This window comes from Euprymna scolopes, chromosome 27 (genome assembly GCF_053919585.1).
Source record: "Euprymna scolopes isolate OS-2025 chromosome 27, ASM5391958v1, whole genome shotgun sequence".
NCBI classification, from domain to species: Eukaryota; Metazoa; Mollusca; class Cephalopoda; order Sepiida; family Sepiolidae; genus Euprymna; species Euprymna scolopes.
Window position 1 is genome coordinate 35,796,147 of NC_136508.1, and position 24,830 is coordinate 35,820,976.

Consider the following 24,830-nt stretch of genomic DNA (forward strand, 5'->3'; position numbering starts at 1 on the left):
CGACCAGGATTGTAAGAAACCCATTTTTTCACAGTGGCAAGGCATTGTTGATTTCATAGGATACTGTTATGGGTTTTAAAATGTGTGTTTGTAAAATAACCATGTAAAAATATGAAAATGAAATGTTTTCAACTTTTATTCAACAACTTAACTGGTGATATTATAATAGTTGAGCCATTGGATATGCGTTGGAAGCAGAGTGTATTTTCCTCCCCAAGGCGTTATAGCCGAACTTCTACATACAAGGGTAATCATTCCTTGTCAACCCAAGGGAAATAACTCTTTTTTTTTTTTTTTTTTTAGGTTGATTCTAACATATACGCTTAATGGCATATCTTGCTTGGAATCAATTCAATCCATCACCCTTTTCTATTTTTATTGCATTTTCACCCCAAACAAGGCACAGTGGCACTTTGATGGAGGGAACATAATTTGCTGAAATACTATGTAGGAGCAAGATGTCTGCTTACATTACACTTGAACTTCTGCATGTCAGTACAGTCAGGGAAGCAGGGACCAGGAAGCGAATTATAATGTCTAGCAGTCCAAGAGAAGAAACTAGTAGAAGGCTTTCTGGCATCTGGGGATTTCTACTGTGTAGGGTGGGATTTAGCTGCTTGTTGGGAGTATTTATGCTGAGGGGGTACAAGGGTTTAAAGTTATTCAGAGCACCTATTATTAAAATACTTGTACAACAGGCAAATGAATGCAATATTTCATCAACAGAACAAAGGTTGAAGCTTAGATGACCGTGCGGGACTGATTAGGTTGGCGGCTCTCTTTTGAAACCTGTCTAAAAGTGAAAGACTAATAGCAGATGCACCAGCTCAAATGTGGCAACAATACTCCGTACATGGGTGAATGGTGGCTTTGTTAATATATATCAAGCACTCGTATATTCTGAGGAATTGGAAGAAAGCACGATTGGTGGTTCTTCTTTGGTTAAGTAATATAGTAGGAACAAGCAAAGTTGTTAGATTGCAAAATTATTAATTTTTGGTTCTTGTTTAGAATTCCTCCTATATTTAAAAGAAAAAGAAAAACCTGTATGATGTACATACCTATGACGAAACGAAAATATATTGTATTCCAAGAATAATGTAAATTGATGAAGTAGTTTTCCTTTTATAAAGAAAATAATTTTTAAGCGATTAATGGGAATTCGTAAGCATTACAACAAATCTAATAAGTATGAATTATTGTTGGGTTATCTCCCTTTGTTTTTTTTGTTTTTTTTTTTTTTTTTCAAAATGGCAGGTAAGATAGTTGCTTCTCGGTTACCCAGAAAATTTTATTTTCTTTAAAGATAAAACACTTTGATCAATTTACATGATTTTTGGAAGATGATAGTTTTCTTTTTATCACAGGCTACATACATCATACAAATTTTTCTTTATTTTTGTTTTTTAATATAGGAGTTATTCTAGACGAGACCCCCCCCCTTTTTTTTTTTAAACACTTCATAAAAAAAGCTCAGTTTTGGCTTTTGAAAAAAAAAAAAAGAAGAAAATTCCAGTATTTTAAGAAGATCACTATTCAAAAATTTTGCTCTGTTGTATTTAAAGAAATATAGTTTACCCAATGTATGCTGTTGAAAACGACATATATTAAAGTTTTAAATAATTATTTTTCTTTGCTTCATTCTAGCATGCACCATTTATCTCCTGTCATTAGTATTCAGAGTACTTTTTTTTTTTTAATTTCTTGCGTTTGTTGATTTCTGGCTGTTGTGGTGTTTTAATAGTCCCAACAGTGCTTCATACTAAGCTTTACTCTTTCAGGAGCCTTGACAGTCCAAGTAATTCCAATGAAGCTGTTAATGACGTCTCCATCAACTCTAATCCTTCCCTCAATGACGATTCCGATTTTGAGGTGCAGACAGATCTGCCCCACTTGAATGAAATCCTTCCGGAGGAATCTCTGAGAAAGATGAAACCAAAAGAAAAGAAACGACAAGAAGTTATTAATGGTAAAATATTGACACAGCGTTAACAATTATTTTCAACTTTTCTCAATTTGATCGTTTTTAATATATTTCTCATCATTCAAATGATCATCCAACCATTTCATTAACCTTTACCTTTGAGTGTTTTTTGGCTTTGATAATAAAATTTCATAATAAAATGCCAATAAAAGAAAACACTCTCTTAATGTCTTCTCATGTTGGCTGTCTCTGTTTGCCTCCCCATGCCCTTTTTTAGCACCCACTTCTCCTTCTCACACCCATTCTCACGTTTCCCTTCCTCACACCCATTCTGTCTCGTGTTTCCCTTCCTCACACCCATTCTGTCTCGTGTTTCCCATCCTTGCACCAATTCTGTCTCATATTTCCTGTTATCGCCCCCATTCCGCTTTGCGTTTCCCCTTGCACCCATTCCGCCTCGTGGTTCCCCTTGCATCCATTCTGCCTTACATTTCCCCTTCTCACATCCACCCCTCCAACTACAATCTTTCCGCCTTGTATTTCGCCTCCACCCGCTTTTTCTACCTCACATTTTCATTGTATTTCCTTTATTTTATAATTTTAAATTTTAAACATTTTCTTTCATTTTATGTCTGTCCCCCCACCTATATTTCTCACACACTTTGTCTTATGTCCCTCACTGCACCCTTTCTGTATTATATCCGACCCCTCCTACTACACCCTTTCTACCTTGCATTCAAATCCCACCCCTTCCTTTTCTACATCACACTTTTCCTCTCTTTCTTTCCTTTATTTTATAATTTTTATTCTTAAACATAATCCCTTTTTTTTCTTTTCTAGAACTACTCCACACGGAACGGGCTCACATGAGAAACATGAAAATCCTGGACCAATTATTTCATAAACCAATGTTGAAATCAGAGCATATATCCCAGGAACTTGTGAAAGCGTTATTTCCAAACTTAGAAAAAATAATTTCTCTTCATCGTATGTACTTCCATTTTATCTATCTTAATTCTTTATAAAAAAAAAAAACTGTATATATTTTCTTTCGATATATTAGTTTTTTATGAAAGTGGAATTGCCTCATCATTTATAAAAAAAAGCAATTAATTGATATTTATATATATAGTCTAAAGAAGCTTGGAGTAAAAAAAAAAAATAAAAATAAAGAATGCAGTTTGAATTCCCGGAAAAAAAAAGAATCTAAATTTAACCTACATAATCAGACTTCTAAAAAGTTTATAATTACAAAAGGGAATACAATTATATAAGGAAAAAAAAAAAAAAAAAAAAGAAAGCCTTAACTAAAATTTTTCAATAGAAATAGACTTAGCACTTGCATAAGCTGATTTCTCAAAAGTCTCAATTATAAAAAAGGATTTAACTATATAAGGATGAAAAAAGAAACCTCAACTAAAAATTTTTAAATAGAAAAATATCTCTTTATATATAAGGCAAAAGTTGTATGTCTGCAAAAGGCTTTTTTGGTATGGGGGGGGGTCTCAAGAGGGTTACTATGTTTTAAAACTTTTTATATATTCCCTAGATGATAATATCTACAATTTGCGAATGCATCTACATTTATTTTGATCGACTTTTATAAAATTCCTTCTATTCCGTCCTTTCGCGTGCTTGTTTGTGTTTTTTGTATAAAAGCGAAACTAATCAGAGCGAAGTAGGCCGCCTGGCTTTCCTGCCAGGTCGTCTTGAAAGCAATTAGCTTTGATCAATGTTGGGAAAACCCTTCATATCAGACAATTGCTATTCATTTGAAGAGCTCCCCCTTTTTGAGGGGAGCTAGTTTTCACCAGCATCGTGGGGAAGCAAAATATGGCAGAAACTGGCCTGCAGCCAACGTTCATTTCTGCGTCTGCATGGATTCATTTCTGCAAGTCAACTTTTTAATCGTTAAATTTGAATGCTTTTCACTTCCTCCAAACAAACACCCAGGCAACGCTGGCCACCACTGCTAGTATATATATATATTCATTTTTTTTAATAGAAAAAATATATATACATGTATATTGTTTTTAATTCCTACTAAGAAAAAAAAACAGGAATAGATTTTTTTAATTAGTTCATTCATTAGGGTCAGCACTAAAACTGCTATTTTAAACTTAAGGAAGGACAAACTGATTTAAGCAAATATCATCTCCTAACTGTGCTAACATCAACTCCATCAACATTGAACAGGCACCGATAAATGTTGATTGGTTGAATTTTTTTCTGCATGGAAGATTTCAATGTCGCATCTCTGCTTTTGATGCATGTCCATGATAGGGGTTGTTTTCTTAGAGTCTCACACCATCAATATCTGCAACAGAGAAATGAAACTTTTAAATCATGAATGCATAAGTTCAGTCATCATACTGCAATTTGCAATGCCTTCTGATCCATTCGGATAGAATAAAGGAAAATTAGGAGGCATTACTTCTGGAATGCCCCTTTCGTAGTGCGAATTATCCAAGTGACACAATCCCAGTTGCAATCAATGGACAACTCCACCAATAGTGAGGCATGGCCACATCTAAAAATATATAACTTTTTTGGGGTTTGTATTACTGTACACATAGATTCGAAAAAGTTGTCAAAAAACAAATATATAACAAATAAATGTTATCAAAGGCAAGATAAGTTACTTTTCTACCAAACTGGATATATTTTTCGTGTTTTTATTCAATGTAACATGTTTATTCAGCTCGAAAAGCATACAGTGTTTACGGATGTATTGGAACATTCAAGATGGCGTCTGATTCTTTCTTTAACACGGTAAGTTTGGGAAAAGGTGTTATAAATAAAAAAACGAATAAAATACTGTTAAAAACTCGCTCAATATATGTTACCGTGACATAGGTTGACATATATTCGGCAGGTTTTTAATAGTATTTTATATAGTTTATGATTTATAACACCTTTTCCCAAACTTACGGTGTTAAAGAGGGTGTGAGACGCCATCTTGAATTTTCGAATACATCGGTAAACACTGTATGTTTTTCGAGCTGAATAAATATGTTACATTGAATAAAAACACAAAAAATATATCCAGTTTGCAGAAAAGTAACTTATCTTGCCTTTGATAACATTTATTTGTTATATATTTGTTTTTTGACAACTTTTTTGAATCTATGTGTACAGTAATAAGCACCCCTTTTTTTTTTTATCATAGAAGTTACTAGAAATAAGTAACAGTAAAGTGGTTGGCCATAGTTGATGAGCTAATACACCAAAATATAAGAGAGAGAGTATCACTATTTTATCAGGATTATTCCATTTACCCTTGATTGTTACTTTATAATGCTGGGTGTTTAGCAAGAAATCACCAAGTACCAATTTTTTTTATGTCTTTAGGTTGACTCGACCAAGAATCAAACCTGTGTCTACTGATCCATTAGCGAACACTCTTAGCATACTAAATGAGCCAATTTAAACTAGTCGTAGAACATAAAACTGGAAAAAAAAAAATTACTTTGTCTTTTTTAAGAAATAAAATAAGCTAATTATATGGTTTGAGGGTATTTATGAAGGCTGGTAGCAATGCAGAAAAAAACGAAATGATGTGATAAAATAAAAAAAAAAAAACAAAGACCGTATTTGGGTTACGAATCTTTGCAGATTTATTTTTTTAAAAAGATCTTTCACAAATTAAAACAGTAATCATGAGACTTATTGCTAAACATTAATAAAAAAAATATTCGGAATGGTGTAACATTTTTGATAATTTTGGGAGTGAGCCTCCCCTTTCTCAAGTGGAGCTCTCAAGCATCAGTAATTATCAATTTTAGGGTTTTATCTTTATCATCATCATTATTATTAATTGCATTTTCTTAATGTGTTTGCTTTCTTTTTATCACAGGGGAATTAAATGAAGCAATGAAGGCCAGACGGAAGGAGAATCCATTGATTTCAGGAGTTGGTGACATACTTTTAAAAAGGGTAAAAAATTTTGTATGTTTTTTGTGAATCAGAAAAACAGGTGACTTGAAGTGTAATGAAATTTTGGTGTCTGTGTGTTCTTCTAATAAGGGGGGGGGCAGGTTCTTTTACCATCCCTATTATAATTTCTTCTCTGTTTATGAGAGAAATGTCTGCATTTCTTTTATCAACTCCTCAAGCTTTATTTATCAGGGCTGTGACCGTCTAGCTAAATGTCTCTTAGTGTGTGGATGCGTGGATTACATATAACACGAATACATACAATAATGCATGACACAAAGACATACCTGGCTCTGCTTAGCTGTGGAAGACTCTTCATCAATCATCTTTCGAGTTGATTCTGCTAACCGAAGACACATGCAAGATAGACTCAAATGATGGGTGGATTTTTATTCCCTCCACAGGCGTTTCTTCACAGCAGGCTGGAGGGAATGGCGAACTTCGGCTTGCTCTGTTCTCTGGTTCCATCTGGAAACCGTCACTGCCCACTCTTGAGGAGGCCTTGATTCTCACATCTTGTCTCTTTCATGTCAAGCAATCAACTCCACTACCAGAACCCCTGATACATCAGATCTGCCCCTCCCCATCTACCTAGCTTCGGTGTAGCTGATCAGTCATTCAGTTTGACATATGTCACAACATTGACCCTTTAACCCTTCTGAACCTACAGTGCTTGCTAAACTATCATTTCCCACGATTCAACTATTGTCATTCTGTCAGCTAGAGAAAAATAGATATTAGACAAACGGATAGATAACCCGATTCTGAATAATTATTTTCTAACTGGCTTTGCCCGGCGATCACATTACAGAAGAGCACAGCATATGTTTTTTACATATCAGATAAGAAATTATTCTATTTAAAAATAAAGAAAACAATAAATATTTTATAAAGTAATAATTTTTTTATAATACTAAAAACAAATTCCAAACAATGAAACAATAACATTTTATTTTATTTTATGCAAAAAAAAAAATGAATTAAGTATATTGCTGAAAGATTGTCCTTTTTTGTAACTCTGCAATATTTTTTTTTTTTCCTGGAATTTCTAGTTTAATTATGTAAATTCTTGCTCATTGAGAATGAACAACATCAAAGTTGTGTTAGTGTTTCTCCCACAACAAAACATTGGCTTATTCTCTTCCACCAATTGCTCGCTTCTTCCCCAATCAAATGTCTACCATGCTACCAGATCAGGCTGTCTGAAGATATTGGCTTCCTGAGATAAAATGCACCTGACAGTGATGTTTTTTTATTTTTCTATTCCTTTTTTACAAAACTTAATTATGTTCTGCAAAACAATAAACAAAAACAACAATCCACCTTCCCTCCCTTTTCTTTTTTCTCTTCTCTTTTTACAAGGCAACCAAACCAAACACAATAAATAGGATTGATATGTAGTTTGCTTGAAGCATTGTGTGTGATAGGTATGTAGTAGAGATTTAGAAGGCTATCACAATGCGAGGAATGAAATATAGTCATAGTTGGTAAAAGAAGACAAGAACATTGTGATAGCCTTCTAAATCTCTACTACAATAAATTAATATTTGAAGTTATAAATAACTTGAAATATTAAACTTTTTTTTTTTTTCCAAAATTACTAGATTCGGTTCGGCCTTAAATAACTTGAAAAGAGGTTGAGATGCTGTAAAACCCAATCAACAGTCATATTTTTTCTTTTCATCCTTTTCCCAACTGATAATAACCTCACGTGGCCAGAATTATCCTCATTGTCCCGCAAAAATAAAAAGTTTTCTTCAATCCCCAATATCGACTAAATTTGCGTTTATCTTATTTTTGTATTATTTTTTTGTATCAGATGGACACAAGTGCCAGTGCTTCTTTACAGAAGGTACACGTTAATCATGGGCGCTTATTTCCTACACCATTATTGCGAATGCAAAATTTATTTTTTTTATCTTACATTGTTTGCTGCCGACTTTCAGTCACCTGTTTTTCTGATCCACCATTGTTTTTTTTTCTAAGTGATAATCAGTTTCTCATAAAAATAGTTTAAAGTATCTTCTATATTTCATATAGTAACGTTACTTCATCGACATAAGTATTAATAACTTATAAAATATATTTATTTTATTAATAAAATCGTTTATTTGTTCTCTTATTTTTAAAAATCAGATTTCTTGCTTCGAATCAAAGTGTCACAAACTAGTTCTGTGATCTCACAATATAGTATCTATACTAAAGCAAAATTATGAGGTGCTTTCAATAAGTTTCCAGATTTTTTACTACAGACATTTAAAATTGTTGTAGACTCTTGAAAATTTAGTATGTTATTGCTATACATCTTATGAGATGACTGACTTCAGGCTCAAATGAACAGCTACAGCATGAATTGGAATACATCTTACTAAAGCCTGATTGTCACAACTGGTGAATTTAAAAAATGCAATCTGGACGTGAGGACATTTTAGAAGAACGATATGCAATAAAATTCTGTTTTAAACTTGAAAAAATGGTACAGAAACATGGAATGCTTCAAACTGCTTTTGGACCATCTTACATGAATAGAACATCAGTTTTTGAGTGACATAAGAGATTCAAGGAAGGCAGGGAGTCTGTAAGGGATGATGAGGTGTGGGAGGAGTAAGGAAGTCAGAACATTAGAGTTGATTGACCAAATAAAGAATTTCATGCATAAGGACTGTCGTGTGTCTAGAGACAATAAGTTTACAGTTTGTTGTCAGTGTGGGAACTGTACACAATTATTCAAAAGGAACTGAAGATGAGAAAGATTTGCGTGAATTCATCCGTCCACAACTCTATCCTCGTCATAGACTATTTGAACAAGGTGGGTATCAAGACAGTTCCTCACCCTCCCTATAGTCCAGACCTTGGTCCCTGCGATTTTTGGTTATACCCTAAGCTCAAGGAAAACCTTAGAAGCTGTCGAGACAATTTAGGAGATGAAAGATGACATGCTTACAGAAGAGGACTTCCATGGCGCCTTTTAGAATTTGTTAGAACTATACAACAAAGGCATTGCAGCCGGAGGAGATTACTTCGGAGGAAACTAGAGTTTCATTTGTGTACTATCAATAAAAGTGGCCATACAAAAAGTCTGGAAACTTATTGATGACACCTCATAAATGCATATAAATTATATATGATAAACTATTAAGATGAAATATTGAATACAAGTTTAAACGTCAGAGAAAAAACAGAAAACTTACAAAATAAAGTTTCACCGTCATGTGGTGAAGACTTATTCCAGAATAAGATAAGGAATTAAAGCATATAAAATGTATATATGAAAGTATAATCATCCACAGACAGCTGTTTCGTTGTTTAATGACTCAGCAATCTGGCTAGAAAAATTTAAAAAATAATTAAAAAGGATCTTATCAATAACTATTTTTGAATTATTTTTGAAATTATTTCTTTGCAATTATTTTGTATTATTCAGTTCTTTGTATGTGTAAGATGTTGGTTCATCTCTGTTCTGATTTTCAGAATTTGAATTTTTATGCTATGGATATATATATATATATATATATATTAAGGAAGGTGGTGTTTCATCAACACTGCTGGATAGCCATGATTTAATATACTGTTTTGTTTTTAAATACGTGAAACACTTTTTCATGGTAAACAACTGATGATCCCTAAAATAATATTAGGATGAGAAGAAAGCAAATACTGTGATTACAAGTGATTAATTTACTTTCAAGAAAAATAGTTTTCCAATTGAGGGCGTAGGATTAAAATTATTTTGTTTAATGTTATTTTTTTATAGTTTTAAAGGTTGAATGACTTCCAAGATTATGTATATATATATATATATATATATATATATATATATAATTTTTTTTTTCTTCAGAACATTTTAGCTAATCAAAATAAACTATCATACTGTGATCTTTTAAAATTTGTTTCAAAGTTAATTTGAATAACTTCGCAGGCGATATGTGTATCACAAAAACGAGTACACCTCTCACATTTTTGCAGGCATTTAAGTATATCTCTTCATGAGACAACACTGACAAAATGATTTTTTGACACAATGAAAGTAGTCTGTGTGCAGCTTATATAACATAGTTAATTTATTTTCCCCCCCAAAATAACTAAAAATATAACCATTAAAAGATAAACACCTACCAACAAAAGTGAGTACATCCCTAAGAAACTACATCCCTAAATGTTCAAATTGAGTACTGCTTGTCATTTTCTATCCAAATTGTTATGACTCATTAGTGTTACTCGGCCCATGTGTGCATCGGGAGCAGGTATGTTCAAATTTGTAGTCCAGTTCTCACATTCTCTTACACTGGTCACTAAAAATTCCAACATGGTACCACATGGCAAAAAATTCTCTGAAGATCTTAAGACATATCGTTATGCTACATGAAGATGGGCAAGGCTACAAGAAGATTGCCAACACCCTGAAACTGAGCTGCAGCACAGTGCCTAAAATCATCCAGCATTTTCAAAGAGCAGGGTTCACTCAGAACACGCCTCAGGTAGGTCATCCAAAGAAGCTGAGCACACATACTGAGCATCACATCCAAATGATTTCTTTGAAAGATAAGCAGAGGAATACTGTCAGCATTGCTGCAGAGATTGAAGAGGTGGGTGGTCAACTTGTTAATGCTCAGATCATATGCTGCATTCTACATCAAAATGCATGACTGCCATATAAGGAGAAACCCTTTTCTAAAGATGATACACAAGAAAGACTGCAAACAGTTTGCTGAAGACATGTCAGCAACGCACATGGATTATTGGAACCATGTCTTATGGTCTGATGAGATGAAGATTAATTTGTTTGGTTCCAATGGCTTCAAACATGTGTGGCAGAGATCAGATGAGGAGTACAAAATAAATGTCATGCCTACAGTCAAGCATGGTAGTGGGAATGTCATGGTTTGGGGTTGCATGAATGCTGCAGGTATTGGAGAGTTACATTTCATTCGGGAAAACATGAACTTCAATACGTACTGTGAAATACTGTAGCAAAGCATGATCCCCTCTCTCCAGAAACTGAATCCTAGGGCAGTGTTCCAGCATGACAATGGCCCCAAACACATCGCCAAGACGACGACTGCTTTACTGAAGAGGCTAAATGTGATAGACTGTCCAAGAATGTCCCTAAACTTGAACACAATAGAACATCTTTGGGGGATCCCCAAGTGGAAAGTGGAGGTGCGCACATTCTCAAATATCTGCCAGCTCTGCAACGTTATCATGGAGGAGTGGAAGAGCATTCTAGTGGCTACCTGTGAAGCTCTGGTAAACTCCATAACCAGGAGACTAAAGGCTGTTCTGGATAATGATGGTGGCTACACAAAATATTGACAGTTGACAAGTATGTTAATATTAACAACTTTCCCTAAGAGGTGTACTCACTTTTGTTGGCAAGTGTTTAGCTTTTAATGGTTATATTTTGAATTATTTTGAGGAGAAAATAAATGAACTCTGTTATATATGCTGCACATAAAGTACTTTTCATTGTGTCATTTTGTCAGTGTTGTCCCATAAAAAGATATACTTAAATAGCTGCATAAATGTGAGGGGGGGGTACTACACTGTATATTTTTTCTTTTGAATTTCTTAGCTAATCTTTCAATAAAGACACAAAGACATTAAAGAACAAAAATAAAGAAAGATCTGTAAATCTTTGTTATTAGTGGTGGCCATTTCTGTACATGCAAGTGCACGCATATTTTTGCCGCAAACAAGTAGCTTTCTGGATATTAAGCAATGTAATTCTTTGTTATCAATGGTGACTAATTCTGTATGTGCAAGCGTGTGTCAAAAATATGCGTACGCTTGAATATTTACTTGAATATCTGCAGAAATGTGAGAGGTGTACTCACCTTTGTGATGCACTGTATATTTTTTCTTTTGAATTTTTTAGCTAATCAGAATAAAATATCATACCATTATCTTTTACAAATGTTTAAGTTAATTTTTTTTTAATTTATTTTCCTCTTTTAAATAACTGTACTCGGTCATTTATTACTATTAAAAATAGGTGATATTCCAATAAGTACAAATAACTGATCCTTTAATTAGCCTCACCTCTATATAAAGAAGATTGTCTAAAATCATCAAAATTATTGTTGACCCATGACTCGTCTTGTGAAAATATTATTTACTTGATTTTTTTATTTTATAATAACAATTAAAAATGAATAATTTGTTAAAATTTTGAATTCTTTTAGATGAGAGCTAATTGTTTATATTTCTTGCATTGATTGAACTATTGTTCTCATCTTGAGTGTTATTTGTGCAACATTTTGGTTGTATTGTCCGTCAACCTTCTTCAGGCATGTTAGTTGTTTGGTTTTCTTTTCCAACCAATGTGCCTGAAGACAGTTGAAGGACAATCCAAATATTTGTTTGGAAAAGAAAGGAGAAAAGTTATGGGCTCCATAGATATTTTCGTATTCTTGGAGTTAGTCTCTGTTTTATGGCTGTGGTTTCGTATGTGCAAAAAAAATTGGTAGACACACGACAACTTTAATAAAGATCAGCAATGGATTATCTTCCTGCCATCACCAAAATTTTTAGGGTGTATAATATCTAGGGAGCCCGTAACTTTTCTCCTTTCTTTTTCAAACAACAACCAACATGCCTGAAGACGGTCGAAGGACGATCCAACCGAAATGTTGCATAAATAACAAGATGACAACAATAGTCCGATTAATAAATAGTTTGTTTGTTTTTTTTCATATTTTCTAATTCTGTTTGCATTCATTTTAGTTTGATGGCGAAGATGGGGAAGAATTTAAAAAGAATTGTGCAATTTTCTGTCGCAATCAGTCGTCAGCTCTTGAAACCCTTCGAATAAAACAAAGGAAAGACCAGAAACTTGCTCAGTTTTTAATGGTCAGTATCATCTATTTACTTTTTGGAGAGAAATGAGAATTTTACAACAGTTATCGTAATGCGAGTCAAAAAGATCTGATAACTTGGACAGTATGGAGAGATGTGTAGAAAACAGGAGACTTTCTTGGTTTGGTCACATTGAAATAATAAGAGTTTTTTGATTAGTAGATGTACAACAGTTGAGATAGAAGGTTCAGTTCATAGAGGAATACTAAAGAAAACATGGGAGGAAGTGATCATGATGGATTGCTAAAGGGGATTAATAAAGACCTGGCCAGAGATAGATTACTTTGGAAGTCAATTTCTAAAAGCTATCAAACGCATTCCAGCATGTTTAAGGGGAGTAGAAAGTAGATCTTGGGTTTATTTTCAGCAGCCGCATAACTCTAACTTCCCTTCTTTTGTCCTTTGGTCCTCACATGTCAGGAGTGATGTTTCTGACAAAAAGGGAAGAATTGCTGTTTTCTGAGTAAAAATCTATTCCATTTAACACTTGACATTGGCAAGTTTTTGATTTTGAAGTAGTATTTCTTGTTTTTTTGGGTTTTTTTTTATATAACTCCTTACATCAAGAGGCTTCTTATTGTGTCTGGAGCAATTTCCATTATATAAAAACAGATATTAAATTTATATGATGATTCGTTGATATTTTCATGAAAAAATTTTCAAATTTAATTATTTTTATTGCGAAATTTTTTAAATTTATATCTTTTTTTTTTTTTTCATATTTTATTAATTTTAGTTAGTAACGTCTACAGAAAATTTTTTTAAAATATGATTTTGAAGTACGCATTAAATTTTTGTTGTTATTTTACCATGCAATGTGGATGATACTTTGTAGTACGTATCTGGTAAAAATTGGGAGTATCAAGAAATTAAAAATATGACTTGCTTCTTTACAAAGAAACTGAAATCAATTTTGATGTTTTTAATTCCATAATCAAATATTTTTTTTTTTAACTTTGTTTTAGTACTTGATGTTAACATACATAATGTTAACTTGATGTATTTAACAAAATTTGTTTATTTTTAATCCCCAATCCTAAACTAGTCCTAACCTTAGTTTCAAATTTAGTAAAGAACAAATGTGTATAGGGTGGGGAATGATAAAATTGTTGCCCTAGAAAAAAACAACATGATTCCATTTCTGTTTGATGAAAACCGGTTTTCTTTGTTTGTCACAGACCATCTACTAGTTAGCCAGTTGTGTACAAATCCCAAGAGCAATATGTCTGAAAGATGCACAATGTTCAACGAGCAAGATCAGAGATGTGCCGCTGTACAACTCATGCTCTCCAATGATCCAAGTTATAACAAAAGAACCATTGCTAGCACCTTCAAAATGCATCGCTGGATTGCGACAAATAATAAGGACGTACCCAGGATGATGAAAACAAAGTTTCTGACCACAATTATGGTCTTTGGTGTGGTTTCAAGTGAGGGCCACATCATGCCACCTCACATCTTCGAAGTCAGCTTGAAAGTTAATACGAAAGTGTATCTGGATGTGCTGAAGAGTATGGTGATCTCCTGCTGCAATCAGGTGGCTGCTGGCAGACTCTGGGGTTGGCAGCAGGACTTGGTGCCAGCACACGTCCAAAGAGACCCAGGCTTGGCTTCAAAAGGAGTGCTATGACTTGGTACCCTTCTCTCACTACCCCCCCCCCCCCGAACCTGCTAGCCTACTTTGTTTGGTCATACATCGAGAACATCACCAACATGATCTCCCACAACACCAAAGCTAGCCTGATTGCTACCATCCGCCAAGTATTTGGGAAAATCTCATCAGCACTTGTGGAGAAGGCATGCTTCCAGTTCTGGACCTGTATTGAAGCAATGATTGAAGCTGAAGGTGGATACATTGAAAAGATGTCAGCTCTACTACATAATCAAGTTACTTGAATTTATTTTTTCAATAAAAGTTTTAAAATAAAGCCGTAGTGTTGTTTTATTTAGGGCAACACTTATTCGCTCCACCCTGTAATTAATCTGGAAACTTTTCTTGTATGTTTAAAAATCTTTAGATATTAATTTTTTCAAAGTAATGGGAAATAACTCTTTATATCTTTTTACTGTTCAAGAATATTCCATGAGTAAGGGGAATATCTTAGCCGGAATAAGTATTTTCAGAAAAAACAAAAGCAAACTAAAATATATTCATGCCAATACAGTGGAAGGAAAAAAAATAGGCTAATCTAAATCAAATGTTTATCTGTCAGATGAATTGTTATTTAAGTTTTACTTTAAAATTCAACAAGATAAATTAGGTAAAATAAGATTATAAGCTATTTTTTCAGTTTTGTTTAAATGAAGAAAAAAATTTATACAAAGACGTGCAAACAATTATGCATATTACTTTGAGAAGTAAGCGAAAATGTCTCCACGGTTTTCTTAGCTCTAAAAATTTTTAGAAGAAAAAAATCAAAAGCGAACTAAAATATATTCAGGCCAATAATGTTGGAATTATCAATGTGGGATAGATTTTTACAGCAACCATATTTTTATGCTGTGAAAGTTGTAAGAATTGTCTCCTTTTGACGACTCCAAATTTCTGCTTATTTTTCAGCAATATAAGGGACTAAGTAACTTGGAGTTGCTTCCCTTGTCTGGTTTCTGCTGACATGCCGTTTAAGGTTTTAAGTAACTTGGAGTTATCTCTCCTTGACTGTTTATAAAATCGAGTGTATGACGTGTGCTCTCCCTCTGTTTGTAATCATGTAAATAAACAGATGTGTCTTTCTCCGTCTGTGTGTAAGGCTAAAACATGTTAAGTGTTAATTGATGTATTTTCTTTTGTCAACCATTGATATGACTTCCCATATGAATTTTATTTGAAAGAAAAAAGGTATGTTTTCTTTAATTCATAATATAGTTATCAATTAACCTAAAAATAACATACTGGAAATAAAAATATATGCTCGTCCAAATCAAGTATTTATGTCAAATGAATTATTATTTGAGTCTTAATTTGAAAATAAAACAAGATTAAATTAGATAATAAAATAAAATTGTAAGCTATTTTTAAAATTTTTTAAATGTTTTAAAGGAAAACTTTTTATACAAAGACGTGCAACATTTTTTTGTCCATGCAAACAATTCTGTATATTATTTTCAGAAGACATTTTGAAATCTTTTGTGTTTCTTTTTTTTAAGGATGCTGAATCAAGTAGTATGTGTCGGCGTTTACAACTGAAAGATCTCATTCCAGCAGAAATGCAACGCCTTACAAAATACCGGCTACTTGTAGAAAACCTGCTGAAATATACAACCAGTAAGAATATCTTCTTTTTTACCTATTTTTCTTTTATTATTGAAAACACAAATATTTTTATTTTATTTCATTGTCATATTAAATGGTGAAAAAGTAATTATTGCATTTTTTTCTATGATTATTTTTTTTTTTTCAAATTTAAAATAACATCAGAAAACCATAATATTTATATATTTTTATTTACTTTTGAGAAATTTTTTTAATTTGACAATCCCCACAGAAGATAAATTTTCTGGAATAGTTGTTTTTATTTTATTTCATAAATTTCATTCTGTACAATTTTGGACACTTACTGACTTCCATGTTTTCCTTGACCAGTTAATCTTCCTGCAACGGTGTATCCAGATGATTGGGGTCCTCCACGTGATCATACCAGTGTAACTAATTTGTCCTTAGGATAACCACTATGCTAGGCAAATGCAGTGCCTTTAGCAAATCCATTGACCTAATGTGATGGGCTTATTTTTCCCAAACAAGGCACAGGGTCACTTTGATGTAGGGGGCTACTATCTGCAACATAATTTGTGGGGATACTATGTAGGGAGTTGAGCAAAAGATGTCTGTTTACATTACACTTGAACTTCTGCGTGTTAGTACAGTCAAGGAAGCAGGGACCCGGAAGGGAATTCCAAAGTAACTGCCCAAGGGAAGAAACTATAGAGTAGAAGGGTTTTTGGCTCTCTACTGTATAGAGGTGGGATTTAGCTGCTTATCGGGGTATTTACGTCCAAGGGGTACAAGGGCTTGTAGCATTGGAGTACCTACCATTAGAATGCTTGTAAAACAGGCTGACAAATGCAAGATTTTGTTGATGGGACAAAGGTTGACGCCTAACTGACAGTGTTGAAGCCTATTAGGTTGGCGACTCTTTTGAAGCCTGTCTAAGAGTAAGAGACTATTAGCAGATGCACCAACCTAAATGTGGCAACAATACTCCATACATGGGCAAATAGTGGTCTTGTAGAGGTACAGGATACTCTCAGGCATAATTAACTTTCTAGCCTGGTAGAAAAAGAGAGGCCACCTTCTTTGCAGCAGACTTGGCAATACCCTCAATGTATCTGTTCCATGTTCCCTGTGAATGTTAAGCCAAGGAATCTGAACAAAGGATTTTCAGGTAATTCATCATTAGCCATGGTTATTAAAGCTTAGTCTTAGCAGCATTAAATGTTCAAATTTCACACTTCAATCATAAATCTGTCATTCCACCTGCAGTCTTGCAAAAGACAACTGAATTAGGGCCCAGCATTTGCTGCTGTATAACACGATGCGCCTGATATAGCTGTTACACAGCATACCCTCTTAGTTTCCCCTCTTTGTCCTGCTCTAAGTAAATCTGACGACCTAGTCCACAAATTCCAAAATTTCATCATGACAAGTTTCAAGAAAAAATACACGATTAAACCCGGTTCTACAACTTCCAACGTAGACCCCTACTACCATGTCTCCTTCTCCAACATCAGGGGTCTTCATTCTAACCTTCCAGAGGTTGAAACCCAATTACAGGAGACTAAACCAGACCTTTTATTTTTAAGTGAAACTGGCATTGGACAGGCTATTTCCCTAGATGAGTTTGCAATTACAGGATACTCTAACTTAACTTCTAAATCTGACCCCCAAGATCGCCATGGGCATGGAATATGTGCCTATATTAAAGATAGCTTTCCATGTGGGAGGGACATCTCCAGGGAAGATCCTAACTTACCCTATATGTGCTTCCAGGTTGCTTTAGCTCACACTACTGCATTTATATTTACTCTCTATCGCCCCCACAACAGCGGAGTTACTATCTTTAAAAGCATATCTGAGAAAATTGACCAAGTCCTTTCTACTTATCCTTCAGCTAACATTCACGTATGTGGAGACTTCAATGTTCACAACGTCGAATGGTTGACCCACTCAAACAAGACCGATGATGAGGGGAGGTTCTGTCATGATTTCTCCATTGCCTATGACCTCACTCAGATTGTTCAGGAACCTACCCGTGTGCCCGATAATGACGGCCAGTATGCGAGCCTACTAGACCTTTTTCTCACAACTTGCCCTGAACTATGTTCAGTTTCTGTTCTGTCGCCCCTTTGATCTTCCGACCACTCTGTTGTATCAATTAAGATAAAAATGAAATGTAATAAGTCCCCAGACGTACCTCTTCATCGTACAGTATATCGATACACTAAGGCTGACTGGGATAGCTTCCGTACATTTATATCTGATCTACCTCTGCATTCCATGTTTAAAAAGGATGTGTCCTCTATAGTATTAGACCTGACTGAATGGTTAATTGTAGGTATTGACCATTTCATACCCTCTAAAAAGTTTCAGCAAAAACCTAACAGCCAGCCATGGTTCTCTCCAGAATGTGCTGCTGCCATTGCGCACAGAAATCACTTTTTCCACTGCTTCAAACGTAATAGATGTATGGAAACTAAAGCCGTTTTCAGGACTGCCAGCAACCATTGTAAGAAAGTAATAAGGAACGCAAGAGAGTTGTATGCTCAATCTGTTAAGTCCAAAGTAGCTGAGCAGCGGCTTGGTTCCCACCAGTTTTGGCAAATAGCAAACAGAATCCTGAACAGAAGCGTGTGCTCCATCCCAACTATTATCAATGGACCTGAGGTAATCTCGTCAGCATCAGACAAAGCCAAACTCTTTGTCAAGAACTTTGCAGCTAATTCTACCCTTTGCGACCAAGACCGCCAACCCCCAATATTTCCTCCTGTATCAGAAAACACGCTATGTGATATACGTATATCTGTACGTGATGTTGCGAAGCTAATCAAAAACCTTGATTCGAGTAAAGCAACTGGCCCTGATGGTATTCCAATTATAGTCCTCAAAAAACTTCAACCTGAACTAGCGCCCATACTTACAAAACTGTTTAAACGTTGTCTTAAGGAGAATAGTTTCCCATCTCCCTGGAAAATCTCATCAGTATGCCCTGTATTTAAGAATTCAGGTGATCGCTCATCCCCCTCTCAGTACAGGCCAATAAGTCTCCTGTGCGTCATGAGTAAGTTGCTAGAATCTGTGTTAAATACAGAAGTAATCAACCATCTCAACAAAAATAACCTTCTTAGTGACACTCAATATGGTTTCCGTTCTGCTAGATCTACAGCAGATGTCCTTACAGTTATATCGCATAGGATTAGCAAATCTCTCGACGGTGGCAATCTTTCTAGGGCAATTGCTCTTGACATATCTAAAGCCTTTGATAGGGTATGGCATAAAGGTTTACTTCATAAGATCGCTAGCTATGGTATAGCTGGAAAAGTCTTCTCAATTATTAAATCATTTCTTTCTGATAGGTTCATAAGAGTAGTAGTTGAGGGGCAAAAATCAGAAGCTCACAGTATTAATGCCGGTGTCCCTCAGGGATCCATCCTGGGCCCAACTCTTTTCCTGATCTACATTAATGATCTTCCAAATCATATCCTTACATCATTTGTAGACATTTATGCTGATGACACTACCATTTATGGTAGCACATCTAAGACAGTAAACGACCAAGTTCTCTCCAATTCTCTCTCCTCTGATCTTGAGCACGTAGTACAATGGGGAAAGGAGTGGCTGGTTACTTTTAATGCATCTAAAACCAAGCTTCTCTCTTTACATCATCAACATTCTAATCCACATTTGTCATCAATTGAAATGAATGGCTCTCGTCTTCAGGAGGCCTCAAGTTTTGACAAGCTTCTGGGCTTGACCATTACTCCTGATCTTAAATGGAACACGTATATCAAATCTGTTCCCAAGGCCGCTGGAAAAATGGTGGGATCTTTCTATCGATCCGGTAGATATCTCACTGCTGATGCTATTCTCTATCTATATAAGAGCCAGGTACGTCCAAGGATGGAATACTGTTGCCACATCTGGGCAGGAGCTGCTAGAAAGGACTTGTCCTGCCTTGATAGAGTTCAAAATAGACTTCGTAGCCTCGTAGGAGATGTCCTTTTCTCCTCCTTGCAACCTCTATCTCACAGAAGAGATGTTGCGAGTTTGTCTCTAATGTATCATTATTTTCATGGAAAGTGTTCAACTGAGCTTCAATCTATGGTCCCCCCTTGCCAATCTTTCACAAGAAACACTCGTCTAGCTGTAAACACTATCAATAATTTCCCCCACTCTTTATCTGTGCCTAAACCTAAACGTAGATTCCATGAACAAAGCTTCTTTCTTAGAACTGCACGCCTGTGGAATTATCTTCCGTTTTCCTGCTTTCCGGCTGACTACAATATGGTTGTGTTCAAGTCTAAAGTAAATAAGTTCTTGATGAACCGTTCCATATAAGTTATCAAATTTACCAAATTTTCATTACTAATGATTACTATATTGACCAATTTCTACTGTACACTCTTTAACCCTTATCCTTGAGTGGCCTCTGGGCCTTGATAATGTGGTGACGCCTATGTAAAAAAAAAAAAAAAAAAAAGCTCTGAAATTACCTTTTATTATTCTTGTGGGTTATAGTCAGCTCACACACTTCCTAACTTCCGACATAGTGCTACCGGAAGCAATAACAAGACAAATCAGTTCCTTCACTTTTATTGTTCTTCAGTATTTCTATTGTGAAGCGATTTATTGAAATAAAATAGAAGAAAGGACATTGAAAAATATACAATAAAAATAGCAAAATTAGTCTATATTTCATTTTTAATAACAAAATAAAAAAAAGTTTTTTTTTTATTTTGTTTGAAATTTTATAAGAAATATGTTTATGAAATTATAAAAATGTTTGTTTTGTGTTTTTTTAATTTAAGTTTTTTTTATTTGAATTTATGTAATAAATATGTTCATGAAAGTATAAAAATAAAATTATTGAAATCAAAATAACAAAATTTCAAACAATGTATCCAATACAATATTTCTAAAATAGTTTTAAAAGATTTAAAAAGTGCTTACAATAATTCTTTTTAAAAAAATAGAACTAATTTCAATAATTCCTTATTAAAACAAGACCAAAAGAACTTTTCAATGATTATTAAAAAAAAAAAAACGAAAGAAAAAAAAGAAATGATTGGAAAAGGATAAATAAATTTTAAAAAAGTACATGCACAGGGGTGATATACATGTGAGAGAAAAAAACGAATGGAACTGATTTGTCTTGTCATCACTTCCAGTAGCACTACGCTGGAAGTTAGGAAGTACATTAGCTGACTATAACCTTATTCTGTCTGTATTTGTATGTTCTTTTATGTTTTAAATCTATCACCTGTCATTCCGGCCTCTGGTTATGGTATTTGCCCTGCGTTACGGTGTTATTTATAATGTTATTTGATTATATACATGTGCATTATATATTGTACTGTATTTTGTTACTAATTTTTAATGCCATATCCCGGGGCTCTACTGTATTTGTCAGTTTTAATGCTTGGTTTTATTTCTTCCTTGTAGCCAATACTGATGAATATATGATGCTTGAAAAGTCCCACAAGCTGACTAAGCGTATTTTAGAGTTTGTCAACCAAGCAGTACAAGACTGTGAGAACCACCATCGTCTGAGGGAACTGCAAAGGCGGTTGGACAAGAGACAATTTGAAAATCTTAGTGATATTGATGAAGAGTTCAGGGTAAGTTTCTGTTGTGTCTGTATCAATAACAACACGAACGCAGAAAGTAAAGGTAAAACAAATATATTAAGACGAAAAGATAATACATATTTATAAAGGTGCAGTTGTACTGCAGTTGGAAGATAGTCCGGCAGAGGGCGTGTTAAAGTCTTTCATGGAGTAACCAGCACGTGCGTCTTGCCTATCCGACGTTCGAACACAGCTCTCCAGTCTTGCTGACTTGATACCTTTATCTATATCTTGTTCACCCACGTATGCTAATTAGTGGGCGTCTCCACAACAGCTTCATTCTTTTAAATCCCTCGTTCCCGTATAACATATGTGAGGATGATGTTTTTTTATGCTTTAGATCATGTACAGGGTGGAACGATAAAATTGTCGCCCTAGAAAGGACGACATGATTCCATTTCCATTTGATGAAAATCTGTTTTCTTTTTTTTTTGCAGACCATTTACTAGTTGGCCAGTTGTGTACAAATCTCAAGAGCGATAGGAGCCTTCTATCATGTCTGAAAGTGACACAATGTTCAGCGAGATCAGAGATGCACCGCTGTACAACTCATGCTCTCTGCCAATCCAAGTTATGACAACAGGACCATTGCCAGCACCATCAAAATGCTTCGCTTGATTTCCACAAATAACAGGGACGTTCTCAGGGTGATGAAAACAGTTTCCAACCACTGTTATGGTCTTTCCAACCACTGTTATGGTCTTTTGTGTGATTTTAAGTGAGGGCTACATCATGCCACCTCACATCTCGAAGTTGGCTTAAAAGTCCGCCACAAAATGTACCTGAATGTGCTGGAGAGTGTGGTCATCCCCTGGTACAATCAGGTGGCCACTGGTAAACCTTGGGTATAGCAGCAAGACTTGGCGCCAGCGCACAAGTTCAAAGAGACTCAGAAGGAGTGCTATGACTTTGTACACTTCTCTGACTGGCCCTCTTCCTCCTCCAACCTCAACCCGTTGGACTACTTTGTTTGGTCATACGTTGAGAACATCACTAACATGACCTTTCACAACACCAAAGCCAGCCTGATCGCCGCCATCAGCCAAGTATTTGCCAAGCTCCTGTGGGCGCTTGTGGAAAAGGCCTGCTCCCAGTTCCAGACCCATATTGAGGTGGTGATTGAGGCTAAAACTGCCTTTAGCCATTGAATAGATGTCAGCTCTACTACATAATCAAGTTACCTGAATTTGATTTTTTCAATAAAAGTTTTAAAATAAAGCTGTAGTGTTTTCTTTAAGGCGATAAATTTATCGTTCCATCCTGTAATTTTGTGTTAGACCGGTTTTTCTTATAAATATCAACATTTATTATTTGTTCAAAATGTTTTCTTCTTGAATTGCTGCCTAATCGGTTCCATTAAAATAAGAATATTTAAGTTTCAATTATAGGCATAAAATAAATAAATCTGTTGTTTTCTTTAAATCAACACTTTTATTGTTCCACTCTGTATTTATAGACAAAAGGACTCACGTTAAACAATTTTTTTTATGAGATACTCATGTTTAATGAGATGGAGTTTTAATTAAATGATAAACAATATTATAAGAGGACTGAAAATGGTGAATGTCTTAGACAAAATTTGATTACTTAGAAGGGCGTCTTGAAAATTATCTCGACAGGATCACAAGGCGAGCAAACGTGTCACCTTTAATTCTTATAAAGTACACGTTGAATGAAGCAAGATGGATAAGCATCTTTGTTTCATAAAAAGTGGCTGATCATTTTGTTGGCATGTAGTTGGCTCATTAGATAGTGACATCTTGCATAGTAACAACAGTTGCAGTGTTGTTGATATTTTCTTCTGTGTGATTGGCATAATGACAGCACATACGAACAACAAATAGCTTCATTATTAGCTCTGGGATTTGATTGTCACGTTCAAGGTCTGTGGCATAATAACATTGAAACATTTAATTTTTTAAATTATCACAGTTAAGCAACGTTGAGCCTAGTTAATACCAACTGGATTAACATTAGTAATATCAAGTACTGTATATATAGTCAGGCAGATTGCTGAAACACTTTCACTTGGTGCTTGTATCACTAAATAAAAGATTCCTATAAAATATTGAGATAACCTGCCCCACTAATAAGAGAACAGTAACACCGGTCTGCAAAAAAAAAAAAAATCAATAAACATCACCTTTCTGGCTCAACCTAACCAGAGTAAATGCTGCAGCAAATATCAGTCTGTTTAAATTCTGTGAAAGTTCTTGCATCATGAGTATTAGTAAAAGTCGTCTCCTTTCTTACGTCAAATCATAGCAGTTTAAGATCCATCCTCATCAATCAGTCTGATATTGTGATGATCAAAGCCTTCTTTTGTACGAATGTAATATTTGTTCTGTTCAGCTCTAGGAGGTCCATCCTCCCAGGCCTTACCTTCCTGCTTTGGGAATGAGTTAGTTCATAACTAAATACCTGAGGCACCATTACCATAGGACTAGTCAGACAATTTTTAAGGGGTCAGTGGGGGAGGGGCATCATAAGTGTAGTTTTGGTCAATTTTGAAAATCATGAGTTTTAAAGGATGCAGCATCTCAGCAAAGCAGTTTGTTCTGTGCTTTATTAATTTTTAACGTCAAAATATTTCTTGTTGAGTAATATTAAGATACATTTGGCCTTCTTCACAAGAAATGGTAAATGTGGATGCTGGCTTCCCCCCCCCCCCAAAAAAAAAACTGTACAGTGGTACACTTGTTTGCAGCTCTTACGTTCTGGCATTTGTGTCTTCTTTCCTTATTTTATTGAGACGGCAGACCTCTGGTGAGTCTTATCAAAGATAGTTTCCGCTAATGTGTTACTTATTTAAAAATCAGCTGTTCATTCCTCAACTCACTCGGATTCAATTCTCTACATCCTCTAAAGTGTTAGGCCCAGCACACTATTTTACAATTGTTGTTATATCTCGTATATAAAGAAAAAAACAGCTGGATTCTTGAAGTTAGACTGTTATAGCATTGCATCTCACAAATTGTTATTTGATCCTGCCTAGCCAATGAATTAGAGAAATTTTCATTTTGTTTTTTACATGAAAATAAAAGAATTTCATGCAGATATTTGATGATGATTTTCCATATAATCACAATTTACTTCTGTTGGATAAAAATAGGTGATTATCCAATGAAATCCAAGCATTTATTACAAGGATGATTATATTGTCAGTCATAGTACTATGATTAAATGTAGTTTATGTTTTAAAAAGTCATTTTAATCATGTTTTTAAACTTCAAGATCATTTTAAAATTTTTACTTCATATTGATTTTAATTTTT

The 24,830-nt window shown here is 34.7% G+C and overlaps 1 protein-coding gene across 40 annotated transcripts in view; it reads left to right on the forward strand.

Annotated features, from left to right (window-relative positions):
* LOC145248812 (rho guanine nucleotide exchange factor 11-like) overlaps positions 1–24,830 on the forward strand; it is a 609,361-nt gene that overhangs the window by 516,974 nt on the left and 67,557 nt on the right. For all 40 annotated transcript variants that reach the window (XM_080110472.1, XM_080110474.1, XM_080110473.1 and 37 more), the window contains 6 exons: positions 1,782–1,969; positions 2,765–2,911; positions 5,781–5,860; positions 12,584–12,709; positions 15,863–15,980; positions 21,372–21,547. In XM_080110472.1, the coding sequence (XP_079966598.1) occupies positions 1,782–1,969; positions 2,765–2,911; positions 5,781–5,860; positions 12,584–12,709; positions 15,863–15,980; positions 21,372–21,547 (835 nt within the window). The remainder of the gene's footprint in view (positions 1–1,781; positions 1,970–2,764; positions 2,912–5,780; positions 5,861–12,583; positions 12,710–15,862; positions 15,981–21,371; positions 21,548–24,830) is intronic.